At 53.4% G+C, this 14,264-nt stretch overlaps 1 protein-coding gene across 1 annotated transcript in view; it reads left to right on the forward strand.

The window, feature by feature from the left end:
• LOC106595776 (slit homolog 2 protein) overlaps window positions 1-14,264 on the forward strand; it is a gene marked incomplete at its 5' end in the record, with an annotated part of 138,378 nt that overhangs the window by 6,402 nt on the left and 117,712 nt on the right. Inside the window, 1 exon segment of the mRNA XM_045711249.1 lies at window positions 9,926-10,058. Within this exon segment, the coding sequence (XP_045567205.1) occupies window positions 9,926-10,058 (133 nt within the window).

Consider the following 14,264-nt stretch of genomic DNA (forward strand, 5'->3'; position numbering starts at 1 on the left):
GCTAGGGTTAGGGTTAGGAGCTAGGGTTAGAAGCTAGGGTTAGGGATAGGAGCCAGGGTTAGGAGCTAGGGTTAGGGTTAGGAGCTAGAGTTAGGGGCTAGGAGCCAGGGTTAGGTTAGGGTTAGGAGCCAGGGTTAGGGTTAGGAGCTATGGTTAGGGGCCAGGAGCTAGGGTTAGGAGCTAGGGGTTAGGAGCTAGGGTTAGGAGCTAGGGTTAGGGTTAGGAACTAGGGTTAGTGTTAGGAGCTAGAGTTAGGGGCCAGGAGATAGGGTTAGGAGCTAGGGTTAGGGTTAGGAACTAGGGCTAGGAGCTAGGGTTAGGAGCTAGGGTTAGGAGCTAGGGTTAGGGTTAGGAGCTAGGGTTAGGGTTAGGAGCTAGGGTTAGGGTTAGGAGCTAGGGTTAGGGTTAGGAACTAGGGTTAGGAACCAGGAGCTAGGGTTAGGAGCTAGGGTTAGGAGCTAGGAGCTAGGGTTAAGAGCTAGGGTTAGGAGCCAGGGTTAGGGGCTAGGGTTAGGTGCTAGGGTTAGGGTTAGGAGCTAAGGTTAGGAGCTAGGGTTAGGAGCTAGGGTTAGGGTTAGGAGCTAGGGTTAGGAGCTAGGGTTAGGGTTAGGAACTAGGGTTAGGAGCTAGGGTTAGGAGCTAGGGTTAGGAGCTAGGGTTAGGGTTAGGAGCTAGGGTTAGGAGCCAGGGTTAGGAGCTAGGGATAGGAGCCAGGGTTAGGAGCTAGGGTTAGGGTTAGGAGCTAGGGATAGGGGTTAGGGATAGGGTTAGGGTTAGGAGCCAGGTTTAGGAACTAGGGTTAGGAGCTAGGGATAGGAGCTAGGGTTAGGAGCAAGGGTTAGGAGCTAGGGATAGGAGCTAGGGTTAGGAGCCAGGGTTAGGGTTAGGAGCTAGGGATAGGGATAGGGTTAGGAGCCAGGGATAGGGTTAGGAGCTAGGGATAGGGTTAGGAGCTCGGGAGCTAGGGTTAGGAGCCAGGGTTAGGAGCTAGGGATAGGGTTAGGAGCTAGGGTTAGGAGCCAGGATTAGGCTTAGGAGCTAGGGTTAGGGTTAGGGTTAGGAGCCAGGGATAGGGTTAGGAGCCAGGGTTAGGAGCTAGGGTTAGGAGCTAGGGATAGGGTTAGGAGCTAGGGTTAGAGTTAGGAGCCAGGGTTAGGAGCTAGGGTTAGGGTTAGGAGCTAGGGTTAGGAGCTAGGGTTAGGGATAGGAGCCAGGGTTAGGGGCCAGGGTTAGGGTTAGGAGCAAGGGTTAGGAGCCAGGGTTAGGGTTAGGAGCCAGGGTTAGGAGCCAGGGTTAGGGTTAGGAGCTAGGGTTAGGGGCCAGGAGCTAGGGTTAGGGTTAGGAGCTAGGGTTAGGAGCTAGGTTTAGGAGCCAGGGTTAGGGTTAGGAATTAGGGTTAGGGTTAGGAGCTAGGGTTAGGAGCTAGGGATAGGGTTAGGAGCCAGGGTTAGGAGCCAGGATTAGGCTTAGGAGCTAGGGTTAGGGTTAGGGTTAGGAGCCAGGGATAGGGTTAGGAGCCAGGGTTAGGAGCTCCGGGTTAGGAGCTAGGGATAGGGTTAGGAGCTAGGGTTAGGAGCCAGGGGTTAGGGATAGGAGCTAGGGTTAGGAGCCAGGTTTAGGAGCCAGGGGTTAGGTTAGGAGCCAGGGTTAGGAGCCAGGGTTAGGGTTAGGAGCCAGGGTTAGGAGCCAGGGTTAGTGATAGGAGCTAGGGTTAGGGGCCAGGGTTAGGGGCTAGGGTTAGGGTTAGGAGCAAGGGTTAGGAGCTAGGGTTAGGGTTAGGAGCTAGGGTTAGGAGCTAGGGTTAGGGTTAGGAGCTAGGGTTAGGGCCAGGAGCCAGGGTTAGGGTTAGGAGCCAGGGTTAGGAGCCAGGTTTAGGAGCTAGGGTTAGGGTTAGGAACTAGGGTTAGGGTTAGGAGCCAGGGTTAGGAGCTAGGGTTAGGGTTAGGAGCCAGGGTTATGAGCCAGGGTTAGGGTTAGGAGCCAGGGTTAGGAGCTAGGGTTAGGTTTAGGAGCTAGGGTTAGGGGCCAGGAGCTAGGGTTAGGAGCTAGGGTTAGGGTTAGGAGCTAGAGTTAGGGGCCAGGAGCCAGGGTTAGGGTTAGGTTAGGAGCCAGGGTTAGGGTTAGGAGCTAGGGTTAGGGGCTAGGAGCCAGGGTTAGGAGCTAGGGTTAGGGTTAGGAGCTAGGGTTAGGAGCCAGGGTTAGGAGCTAGGGTTAGGGTTAGGAACTAGGGATAGTGTTAGGAGCTAGGGTTAGGGGCTAGGAGATAGGGTTAGGAGCTAGGGTTAGGGTTAGGAGCTAGGGTTAGGGTTAGGAACTAGGGTTAGGAACTAGGAGCTAGGGTTAGGAGCTAGGGTTAGGAGCTAGGAGCTAGGGTTAAGAGCTAGGGTTAGGAGCTAGTGTTAGGGGCTAGATTTAGGAGCTAGGGTTAGGAGCTAGGGTTAGTGTTAGGAGCTAGGGTTAGGGGCTAGGAGATAGGGTTAGGAGCTAGGGTTAGGGTTAGGAGCTAGGGTTAGGGTTAGGAACTAGGGTTAGGAACTAGGAGCTAGGGTTAGGAGCTAGGGTTAGGAGCTAGGAGCTAGGGTTAAGAGCTAGGGTTAGGAGCTAGTGTTAGGGGCTAGATTTAGGAGCTAGGGTTAGGAGCTAGGGTTAGGGTTAGGAGCCAGGGTTAGGAGCTAGGGTTAGGGTTAGGAGCCAGGGTTAGGAGCTAGGGTTAGGAGCCAGGGTTAGGGTTAGGAGCCAGGGTTAGGGTTAGGGTTAGGGTTAGGAGCCAGGGTTAGGAGCTAGGGTTAGGGGCCAGGAGCTAGGGTTAGGAGCTAGGGTTAGGGTTAGGAGCTAGGGTTAGGAGCTAGGGTTAGGAGCTAGGGTTAGGGTTAGGAACCAGGGTTAGTGTTAGGAGCTAGGGATAGGGGCCAGGAGATAGGGTTAGGAGCTAGGGTTAGGGTTAGGAACCAGGGTTAGGAGCCAGGGTTAGGAGCTAGGGTTAGGGGTTAGGGTTAGGAGCTAGCGTTAGGGTTAGGAGCTAGGGTTAGGGTTAGGAGCTAGGGTTAGGGTTAGGAACCAGGGTTAGGAACTAGGAGCTAGGGTTAGGAGCTAGGGTTAGGAGCTAGGGTTAGGGTTAGGAGCTAGGGTTAGGAGCTAGGGTTAGGTTAGGAGCTAGGGTTAGGAGCCAGGGTTAGGAGCTAGGGTTAGGTTAGGAGCCAGGGTTAGGAGCCAGGGGTTAGGAACTAGGGTTAGGAGCTAGGGTTAGGGTTAGGGTTAGGGTTAGGAGCTAGGGTTAGTGTTAGGAGCCAGGGTTAGGAGCCAGGGTTAGGAGCTAGGTTTAGGAGCTCGGGTTAGGTTAGGGTTAGGAGCCAGGGTTAGGAGCTAGGGTTAGGAGCTAGGGTTAGGGTTAGGAGCTAGGTTTAGGAACTAGGGTTAGGAGCTAGGGTTAGGAGCTAGGGTTAGGAGCCAGGAATAGGAGCTAGGGTTAGGAGCTAGGGTTAGGGTTAGGAGCTAGGGATAGGGATCGGGTTAGGAGCCAGTGTTAGGAGCTAGGGATAGGGTTAGGAGCCAGGGATAGGGTTAGGAGCTCGGGAGCTAGGGTTAGGAGCCACGGTTAGGAGCTAGGGATAGGTTAGGAGCCAGGGTTAGGAGCCAGGATTAGGCTTAGGAGCCAGGGTTAGGGTTAGGAGCCAGGGATAGGGTTAGGAGCTAGGGTTAGGAGCTAGGGTTAGGAGCCAGGGATAGGGTAAGGAGCTAGGGATAGGAGCCAGGATTAGGCTTAGGAGCCAGGGTTAGGGTTAGGAGCCAGGGTTAGGTTAGGAGCCAGGGATAGGGTTAGGAGCCAGGGTTAGGAGCCAGGGATAGGGTTAGGAGCCAGAGATAGGGTTAGGAGCCAGGGAGCCAGGGTTAGGAGCCAGGGTTAGGAGCCAGGGATAGGGTTAGGAGCTAGGGTTAGGAGCCAGGGTTAGGAGCCAGGGTTAGGTTAGGATCTAGAGTTAGGAGCCAGGAGATAGGGTTAGGAGCCAGGGTTAGGAGCCAGGGATAGGGTTAGGAGCCAAGGTTAGGAGCTAGGGTTAGGAGCCAGGGTTAGGAACCAGGGTTAGGAGCTAGGGTTAGGGGCCAGGGTTAGGGTTAGGAGCCAGGGATAGGGTTAGGAGCCAGGGTTAGGAGCCAGGGATAGGGTTAGGAGCCAGAGATAGGGTTAGGAGCCAGGGAGCCAGGGTTAGGAGCCAGGGTTAGGAGCCAGGGATAGGGTTAGGAGCCAGGGTTAGGAGCCAGGGTTAGGGTTAGGATCTAGAGTTAGGAGCCAGGAGATAGGGTTAGGAGCCAGGGTCAGGAGCTAGGTTAGGAGCCAGGGTTAGGAGCCAGGGATAGGGCTAGGAGCCAGGGTTAGGAGCCAGGGTTAGGAGCCAGGGTTAGGAGCCAGGGTTAGGGCTAGGTTAGGAGCCAGGTTAGGGTTAGGAGCCAGGGTTAGGAGCCAGGGCTAGGAGCCAGGTTTTAGGAGCCTCGGGTTAGGGTTAGGGTTAGGAGCCAGGGTTAGGAGCTAGGGATAGGAGCTAGGGTTAGGAGCCAGGGTTAGGGTTAGGAGCCAGGGATAGGTTAGGAGATAGGGTTAGGGCTAGGAGCCAGGTTTAGGTACTAGCAGGGTTAGGAGCTAGGGTTAGGAGCTAGGGATAGGGCTAGGAGCCAGGGTTAGGAGCCAGGGTTAGGAGCCAGGGATAGGGTTAGGAGCCAGGGTTAGGAGCCAGGGTTAGGAGCCAGGGATAGGTTAGGAGCCAGGGAGCCAGGGTTAGGAGCTAGGGATAGGGGTAGGAGCCAGGGTTGGGATCCAGGATTAGGCTTAGGAGCAAGGGTTAGGGTTAGGGTTAGGAGCTAGGGTTAGGTTAGGAGCCAGGGTTAGGTTAGGTTAGGAGCTAGGGTTAGGAGCCAGGGTTAGGAACCAGGGTTAGGAGCTAGGGTTAGGAGCCAGGGTTAGGGTTAGGAGCTAGGGATAGGAGCCAGGGTTAGGAGCCAGGGATAGGGTTAGGAGCCAGGGTTAGGAGCCAGGGATAGGGTTAGGAGCCAGGGTTAGGAGCCGGGGATAGGAGCTAGGGTTAGGAGCCAGGGTTAGGGTTAGGAGCCAGGAATAGGGTTAGGAGCCAGGGTTAGGAGCCAGGGATAGGGTTAGGAGCCAGAGATAGGGTTAGGAGCTAGGGAGCTAGGGTTAGGAGCTAGGGTTAGGAGCTAGGGATAGGGTTAGGAGCTAGGGTTAGGAGCTAGGGTTAGGAGGTAGGGTTAGGGGCTAGGAGCTAGGGTTAGGAGCTAGGGTTAGGGGCTAGGGTTAGGGGCTAGGGTTAGGAACTAGGGTTAGGAACTAGGGTTAGGAACTAGGGTTAGGAGCTAGGGTTTAGGGTTAAGAGTATGGGTTAGGAGCTAGGGTTAGGTTAGGATCTAGAGTTAGGAGCTAGGGATAGGGTTAGGAGCTAGGGTTAGGGGCCAGGAGATAGGGTTAGGAGCTAGGGTTAGGCTAGGATCTAGAGTTAGGAGCTAGGGGTAGGGTTAGGGGCCAGTGTTAGGAGCTAGGGTTAGGAGCCAGGGTTAGGAGCCAGGGTTAGGTTAGGAGCTAGGGATAGGGTTAGGAGCTAGGGATAGGGTTAGGAGCCAGGGTTAGGAGCCAGGGTTAGGGTTAGGAGCCAGGGTTAGGAGCCAGGGTTAGGTTAGGAGCCAGGGTTAGGAGCCAGGGTTAGGGTTTGGAGCCAGGGTTAGGAGCTAGGGTTAGGGTTAGGAGCCAGGGTTAGGGTTAGGATCTAGAGTTAGGAGCCAGGGATAGGGTTAGGGGCTAGGGTTAGGAGCTAGGGTTAGGAGCTAGGGTTAGGAGCTAGGGTTAGGAGCTAGGGTTAGGGTTAGGAGCCAGGGTTAAGAGCTAGGGATAGGGTTAGGAGCTAGGGTTAGGGGCCAGGAGATAGGGTTAGGAGCTAGGGTTAGGTTAGGATCTAGAGTTAGGAGCTAGGGGTAGGGTTAGGGGCCAGTGTTAGGAGCTAGGGTTAGGAGCCAGGGTTAGGATCTAGAGTTAGGAGCTAGGGATAGGGTTAGGAGCCAGGGTTGGGAGCCAGGGTTAGGAGCCAGAGTTAGGAGCTAGGGTTAAGAGCTAGGGTTAGGGTTAGGAGCCAGGGTTAGGATCTAGGGTTAGGGTTAGGAGCCAGGGTTACGGTTAGGAGCCAGGGTTAGTAGCTAGGGTTAGGAGCCAGGGTTAGGAGCTAGGGTTAGGAGCTAGGGTTAGGAGCTAGGGTTAGGTTAGGAGCTAGGGATAGGAGCTAGGGTTAGGAGCCAGGGATAGGGTTAGGAGCCAGGGTTAGGAGCCAGGGTTAGGAGCCAGGGATAGGGTTAGGAGCCAGGGTTAGGAGCCAGGATAGGAGCCAGGGTTAGGAGCCAGGGTTAGGTTAGGAGCTAGGGATAGGGTTAGGAGCTAGGGATAGGGTTAGGAGCTAGGGATAGGGTTAGGAGCTAGGAGCTAGGGTTAGAAGCCAGGGTTAGGAGCTAGGGATAGGGTTAGGAGCTAGGGTTAGGAGCTAGGCTAGGAGCTAGGGTTAGGGTTAGGATCTAGAGTTAGGAGCCAGGGATATGGTTAGGAGCCAGGGTTAGGGCCAGGAGATAGGGTTAGGAGCCAGGTTAGGTTAGGATCTAGAGTTAGGAGCCAGGGATAGGGTTAGGGTTAGGTTAGGATCTAGGGTTAGGAGCCAGGGTTAGGAGCCAGGGTTAGGAGCCAGGGTTAGGTTAGGAGCTAGGAATAGGGTTAGGAGCCAGGGATAGGGTTAGGAGCCAGGGTTAGGAGCCAGGGTTAGGTTAGGAGCCAGGGTTAGGAGCCAGGGTTAGGGTTAGGAGCCAGGGTTATGAGCTAGGGTTAGGAGCCAGGGTTAGGGTTTGGAGCCAGGGTTAGGAGCCAGGGTTAGGTTAGGAGCCAGGGTTAGGTTAGGAGCCAGGGATAGGGTTAGGAGCCAGGGTTAGGAGTTAGGGTTAGGGCTTGGAGCTAGGGTTAGGAGCTAGGGTTAGGAGCTAGGGTTATGGTTAGGAGCCAGGGATAGGGTTAGGAGCCAGGGTTAGGAGTTAGGGTTAGGGCTAGGAGCCAGGGTTAGGGTTAGGAGCTAGGGTTAGGAGCTAGGACTTAGGGAGGTAGAGTTAGGGTTAGGGTTAGGTTAGGATCTAGAGTTAGGAGCTAGGGATAGGGTTAGGAGCTAGGGTTAGGAGCTAGGGTTAGGAGCCAGGGTTAGGAGCCAGGGTTAGGAGCTAGGGTTAGGGTTAGGAGCTAGGGTTAGGAGATAGGGTTAGGAGCTAGGGTTAGGTTAGGGTTAGGATCTAGGGTTAGGAGCCAGGGTTAGGAGCTAGGGTTAGGAGCTAGGGTTAGGGGCTAGGAGATAGGGTTAGGAGCTAGGGTTAGGGTTAGGAACTAGGGTTAGGGTTAGGAGCTAGGGTTAGGAGCTAGGGTTAGGGTTAGGATCTAGAGTTAGGAGCTAGGGATAGGGTTAGGGCTAGGGTTAGGAGCTTGGGTTAGGAGCCAGGGTTAGGAGCCAGGGTTAGGAGCCAGGGTTAGGTTAGGAGCCAGGGATAGGGTTAGGAGCTAGGGATAGGGTTAGGAGCTAGGGTTAGGGTTAGGAGCCAGGGTTAGGAGCCAGGGTTAGGGTTAGGAGCTAGGGTTAGGAGCCAGGGTTAGGAGCCAGGGTTAGGGTTTGGAGCTAGGGTTAGGAGCCAGGGTTAGGGTTAGGAGCCAGGGTTAGGAGCCAGAGTTAGGTTAGGGTTAGGATCTAGAGTTAGGAGCCAGGGATAGGGTTAGGAGCTAGGGTTAGGAGCTAGGGTTAGGAGCCAGAGTTAGGAGCCAGGGTTAAGAGCTAGGGTTAGGGTTAGGAGCTAGGGTTAGGATCTAGGGTTAGGGTTAGGAGCTAGTGTTAGGGTTAGGAGCTAGGGTTAGGGTTAGGAGCCAGGGTTAGGAGCTAGGGTTAGGAGCTAGGGTTAGGGTTTGGAGCTAGGGTTAGGAGCCAGGGTTAGGTTAGGAGCTAGGGTTAGGAGCTAGAGTTAGGGTTAGGGTTAGGATCTAGAGTTAGGAGCCAGGGATAGGGTTAGGGATAGGGTTAGGAGCCAGGGTTAGGAGCCAGAGTTAGGAGCTAGGGTTAAGAGCCAGGGTTAGGGTTAGGAGCCAGGTTTAGGATCTAGGGTTAGGGTTAGGAGCCAGTGTTAGGGTTAGGAGCCAGGGTTAGAAGCTAGGGTTAGGAGCTAGGGTTAGGAGCTAGGGTTAGGGTTAGTAGCTAGGGTTAGGAGCTAGGGTTAGGGGCTAGGGTTAGGAGCCAGGGTTAGGAGCCAGGGTTAGGAGCCAGGGATAGGGTTAGGAGCCAGGTTTAGGAGCCAGTGTTAGGGGCCAGGAGATAGGGTTAGGAGCTAGGGTTAGGTTAGGAACTAGGGTTAGGGTTAGGTTAGGGTTAGGTTAGGAGCTAGGGTTAGGAGCTAGGGTTAGGAGCTAGGGTTAGGTTAGGAGCTAGGGTTAGGGGCTAGGAGATAGGGTTAGGAGCTAGGGTTAGGGTTAGGAACTAGGGTTAGGAGCTAGGGTTAGGAGCTAGGGTTAGGAGCCAGGGTTAGGGTTAGGAACTAGGGTTAGGAGCTAGGGTTAGGGTTAGGAGCCAGGGTTAGGAGCTAGGGTTAGGAGCTAGGGTTAGGGTTAGGAGCTAGGGTTAGGGTTAGGAACTAGGGTTAGGTTAGGAGCTAGGGTTAGGGGCCAGGAGATAGGGTTAGGAACTAGGGTTAGGAGCTAGGGTTAGGAGCTAGGGTTAGGAGCTAGGGTTAGGGTTAGGAGCCAGGGTTAGGAGCTAGGGTTAGGGCCAGGTTTAGGAGCCAGGGTTAGGAGCTAGGGTTAGGAGCCAGGGTTAGGAACTAGGGTTAGGAGCTAGGGATAGGAGTTAGGGTTAGGAGCTAGGGTTAGGAACCAGGAGCCAGGGTTAGGAGCTAGGGTTAGGAGCTAGGGTTAGGGTTAGGAGCTAGGGTTAGGGTTAGGAGCTAGGGTTAGGGTTAGGAGCTAGGGTTAGGAGCTAGGGTTAGGAGCTAGGGATAGGGTTAGGAGCTAGGGTTAGGGCTAGGAGATAGGGTTAGGAGCTAGGGTTAGGGTTAGGAACTAGGGTTAGGAGCCAGGGTTATGTTTAGGAGCTAGGGTTAGGAGCTAGGGTTAGGAGCTAGGGTTAGGAGCTATGGATAGGAGTTAGGGTTAGGAACCAGGAGCCAGAGTTAGGAGCTAGGGTTAGGAGCTAGGGTTAGGAGCTAGGGTTAGGCTAGGAGCTAGGGTTAGGGTTAGGAGCTAGGAGCTAGGGTTAGGAGCTAGGGTTAGGAGCTAGGGTTAGGTTAGGAGCCAGGGTTAGGTTAGGAGCTAGGGTTAGGAGCTAGGGTTAGGAGCCAGGGTTAGGAGCTATGGATAGGAGTTAGGGTTAGGAACCAGGAGCTAGGGTTAGGAGCTAGGGTTAGGAGCTAGGGTTAGGAGCTAGGGTTAGGTTAGGAGCTAGGGTTAGGTTAGGAGCCAGGAGCTAGGGTTAGGAGCTAGGGTTAGGAGCTAGGGTTAGGTTAGGAGCTAGGGTTAGGTTAGGAGCCAGGGTTAGGAGCTAGGATTAGGAGCTAGGGTTAGGAGCTAGCGATAGGAGCTAGGGTTAGGAGCTAGGGTTGGGAGCTAGGGTTAGGAGCTAGGGTTAGGGTTAGGAGCTAGGGTTAGGAGCTAGGGTTAGGGTTAGGGTTAGGAAAATAGGTTTTTGAATGGGACTTATTTCTATATCCCCACAAGTTAGCTTTACTGTGTGTGTATTTAGTATATGTGTGTATATTCACATTGTTCAGCATCACAAAGCCTTTTAATTTCTCTGTCAAATATGTATTTATTGCTGCTTCATCTCTCTATGCGTGCATTCCTGTGTGTGTGTGTGTGTGTGTGTGTGCGTAGGCCACCAGTCGTCCCCCTCCTGCAGTGTCCTCCAGTGTCCTGAGTCGTGTACCTGCAGTAACAACATCGTGGACTGTAGAGGGAAGAGTCTGACTGAGATACCTGGTAACCTGCCTGAGACCATCACAGAGATGTAAGATCACACACACACACACCTAGCAACCCACCTAACACACACACACACACCTAGCAACCCACCTACACACACACCTAGCAACCCACCTACACACACACACCTAGCAACCCACCTACACACACACCTAGCAACCCACCTACACACACACACCTAGCAACCCACCTACACACACACCTAGCAACCCACCTACACACACCTAGCAACCAACCAACCTACACACACACACCTAGCAACCAACCCACACACACACACACACACACCTAGCAACCAACCTACACACACACACCTAGCAACCAACCTACACACACACACCTAGCAACCAACCTACACACACACACACCTAGCAACCCACCTACACACACACACCTAGCAACCAACCTACACACACACACCTAGCAACCCACCTACACACACACACACCTAGCAACCCATATACACACACACACACCTAGCAACCCACCTACACACACCTAGCAACCCACCTACACACACACACCTAGCAACCAAACAACCTACACACACCTAGCAACCAACCTACACACACACCTAGCAACCTACCTACACACACACACACATACACCTAGCAACCCACCTACACACACACCTAGCAACCTACCTACACACACACACACCTAGCAACCAACCTACACACATACACACACCTAGCAACCTACCTACACACACACACCTAGCAACCAACCTACACACACCTAGCAACCCACCTACACACACACCTAGCAACCCACCTACACACACACCTAGCAACCCACCTACACACACACCTAGCAACCCACCTACACACACACCTAGCAACCAACCAACCTACACACACACACCTAGCAACCAACCTACACACACACACACACACCTAGCAACCAACCTACACACACACACCTAGCAACCAACCTACACACACACACACCTAGCAACCCACCTACACACACACACACCTAGCAACCAACCTACACACACACACCTAGCAACCCACCTACACACACACCTAGCAACCCATCTACACACACACACACCTAGCAACCCACCAACACATACACACCTAGCAACCCACCTACACACACACACACCTAGCAACCCACCTACACACACACACCTAGCAACCAACCAACCTACACACACCTAGCAACCAACCTACACACACACCTAGCAACCAACCTACACACACACACCTAGCAACCCACCTACACACACACCTAGCAACCCACCTACACACACACACCTAGCAACCCACCTACACACACACCTAGCAACCCACCTACACACACCTAGCAACCAACCAACCTACACACACACACCTAGCAACCAACCTACACACACACACACACACACCTAGCAACCAACCTACACACACACACCTAGCAACCAACCTACACACACACACCTAGCAACCAACCCACACACACACACACCTAGCAACCCACCTACACACACACACCTAGCAACCAACCTCACACACACACACCTAGCAACCCACCTACACACACACACACCTAGCAACCCACCTACACACACACCTAGCAACCCACCTACACACACACACCTAGCAACCCACCTACACACACACCTAGCAACCCACCTACACACACCTAGCAACCAACCAACCTACACACACACACCTAGCAACCAACCTACACACACACACACACACACCTAGCAACCAACCTACACACACACACCTAGCAACCAACCTACACACACACACCTAGCCACCAACCTACACACACACACACCTACCAACCCACCCACACACACACACCTAGCAACCAACCTCACACACACACACCTAGCAACCCACCTACACACACACACACCTAGCAACCCATATACACACACACACACCTAGCAACCCACCTACACACACCTAGCAACCCACCTACACACACACACCTAGCAACCAAACAACCTACACACACCTAGCAACCAACCTACACACACACCTAGCAACCTACCTACACACACACACACATACACCTAGCAACCCACCTACACACACACCTAGCAACCTACCTACACACACACACACCTAGCAACCAACCTACACACATACACACACCTAGCAACCTACCTACACACACACACCTAGCAACCAACCTACACACACCTAGCAACCCACCTACACACACACCTAGCAACCCACCTACACACACACACCTAGCAACCCACCTACACACACACCTAGCAACCCACCTACACACACACACCTAGCAACCCACCTACACACACACCTAGCAACCCACCTACACACACCTAGCAACCAACCAACCTACACACACACACCTAGCAACCAACCTACACACACACACACACACACCTAGCAACCAACCTACACACACACACCTAGCAAACCAACCTACACACACACACCTAGCAACCAACCTACACACACACACACCTAGCAACCCACCTACACACACACACCTAGCAACCAACCTACACACACACACCTAGCAACCCACCTACACACACACACACCTAGCAACCCACCTACACACACACCTAGCAACCCACCTACACACACACACCTAGCAACCCACCTACACACACACCTAGCAACCCACCTACACACACCTAGCAACCAACCAACCTACACACACACACCTAGCAACCAACCTACACACACACACACACACACCTAGCAACCAACCTACACACACACACCTAGCAACCAACCTACACACACACACCTAGCAACCAACCTACACACACACACACCTAGCAACCCACCTACACACACACACCTAGCAACCAACCTACACACACACACCTAGCAACCCACCTACACACACACACACCTAGCAACCCATATACACACACACACACCTAGCAACCCACCTACACACACCTAGCAACCCACCTACACACACACACCTAGCAACCAAACAACCTACACACACCTAGCAAACCAACCTACACACACACCTAGCAACCTACCTACACACACACACACATACACCTAGCAACCCACCTACACACACACCTAGCAACCTACCTACACACACACACACCTAGCAACCAACCTACACATATACACACACCTAGCAACCTACCTACACACACACACCTAGCAACCAACCTACACACACCTAGCAACCCACCTACACACACACCTAGCAACCCACCTACACACACACCTAGCAACCCACCTAACACACACACCTAGCAACCCACCTACACACACACCTAGCAACCAACCAACCTACACACACACACCTAGCAACCAACCTACACACACACACACACACCTAGCAACCAACCTACACACACACACCTAGCAACCAACCTACACACACACACACCTAGCAACCCACCTACACACACACACACCTAGCAACCAACCTACACACACACACCTAGCAACCCACCTACACACACACCTAGCAACCCATCTACACACACACACACCTAGCAACCCACCAACACATACACACCTAGCAACCCACCTACACACACACACACCTAGCAACCCACCTACACACACACACCTAGCAACCAACCAACCTACACACACCTAGCAACCAACCTACACACACACCTAGCAACCTACCTACACACACACACACATACACCTAGCAACCCACCTACACACACACCTAGCAACCTACCTACACACACACACACCTAGCAACCAACCTACACACATGCACACACCTAGCAACCTACCTACACACACACACCTAGCAAACCAACCTACACACATACACACACCTAGCAACCTACCTACACACACACACCTAGCAACCTACCTACACACACACACACACCTAGCAACCAACCTACACACACACCTAGCAACCCACCTACACACACACACCTAGCAACCCACCTACACACACACCTAGCAACCCACCTACACACACACACCTAGCAACCCACCTACACACACACCTAGCAACCCACCTACACACACCTAGCAACCAACCAACCTACACACACACACCTAGCAACCAACCTACACACACACACACACACACCTAGCAACCAACCTACACACACACACCTAGCAACCAACCTACACACACACACCTAGCAACCAACCTACACACACACACACCTAGCAACCCACCTACACACACACACCTAGCAACCAACCTACACACACACACCTAGCAACCCACCTACACACACACACACCTAGCAACCCACCTACACACACACCTAGCAACCCACCTACACACACACACCTAGCAA

This window comes from Salmo salar, unplaced genomic scaffold (assembly GCF_905237065.1).
Source record: "Salmo salar unplaced genomic scaffold, Ssal_v3.1, whole genome shotgun sequence".
In the NCBI taxonomy this organism is placed as follows: domain Eukaryota; kingdom Metazoa; phylum Chordata; class Actinopteri; order Salmoniformes; family Salmonidae; genus Salmo; species Salmo salar.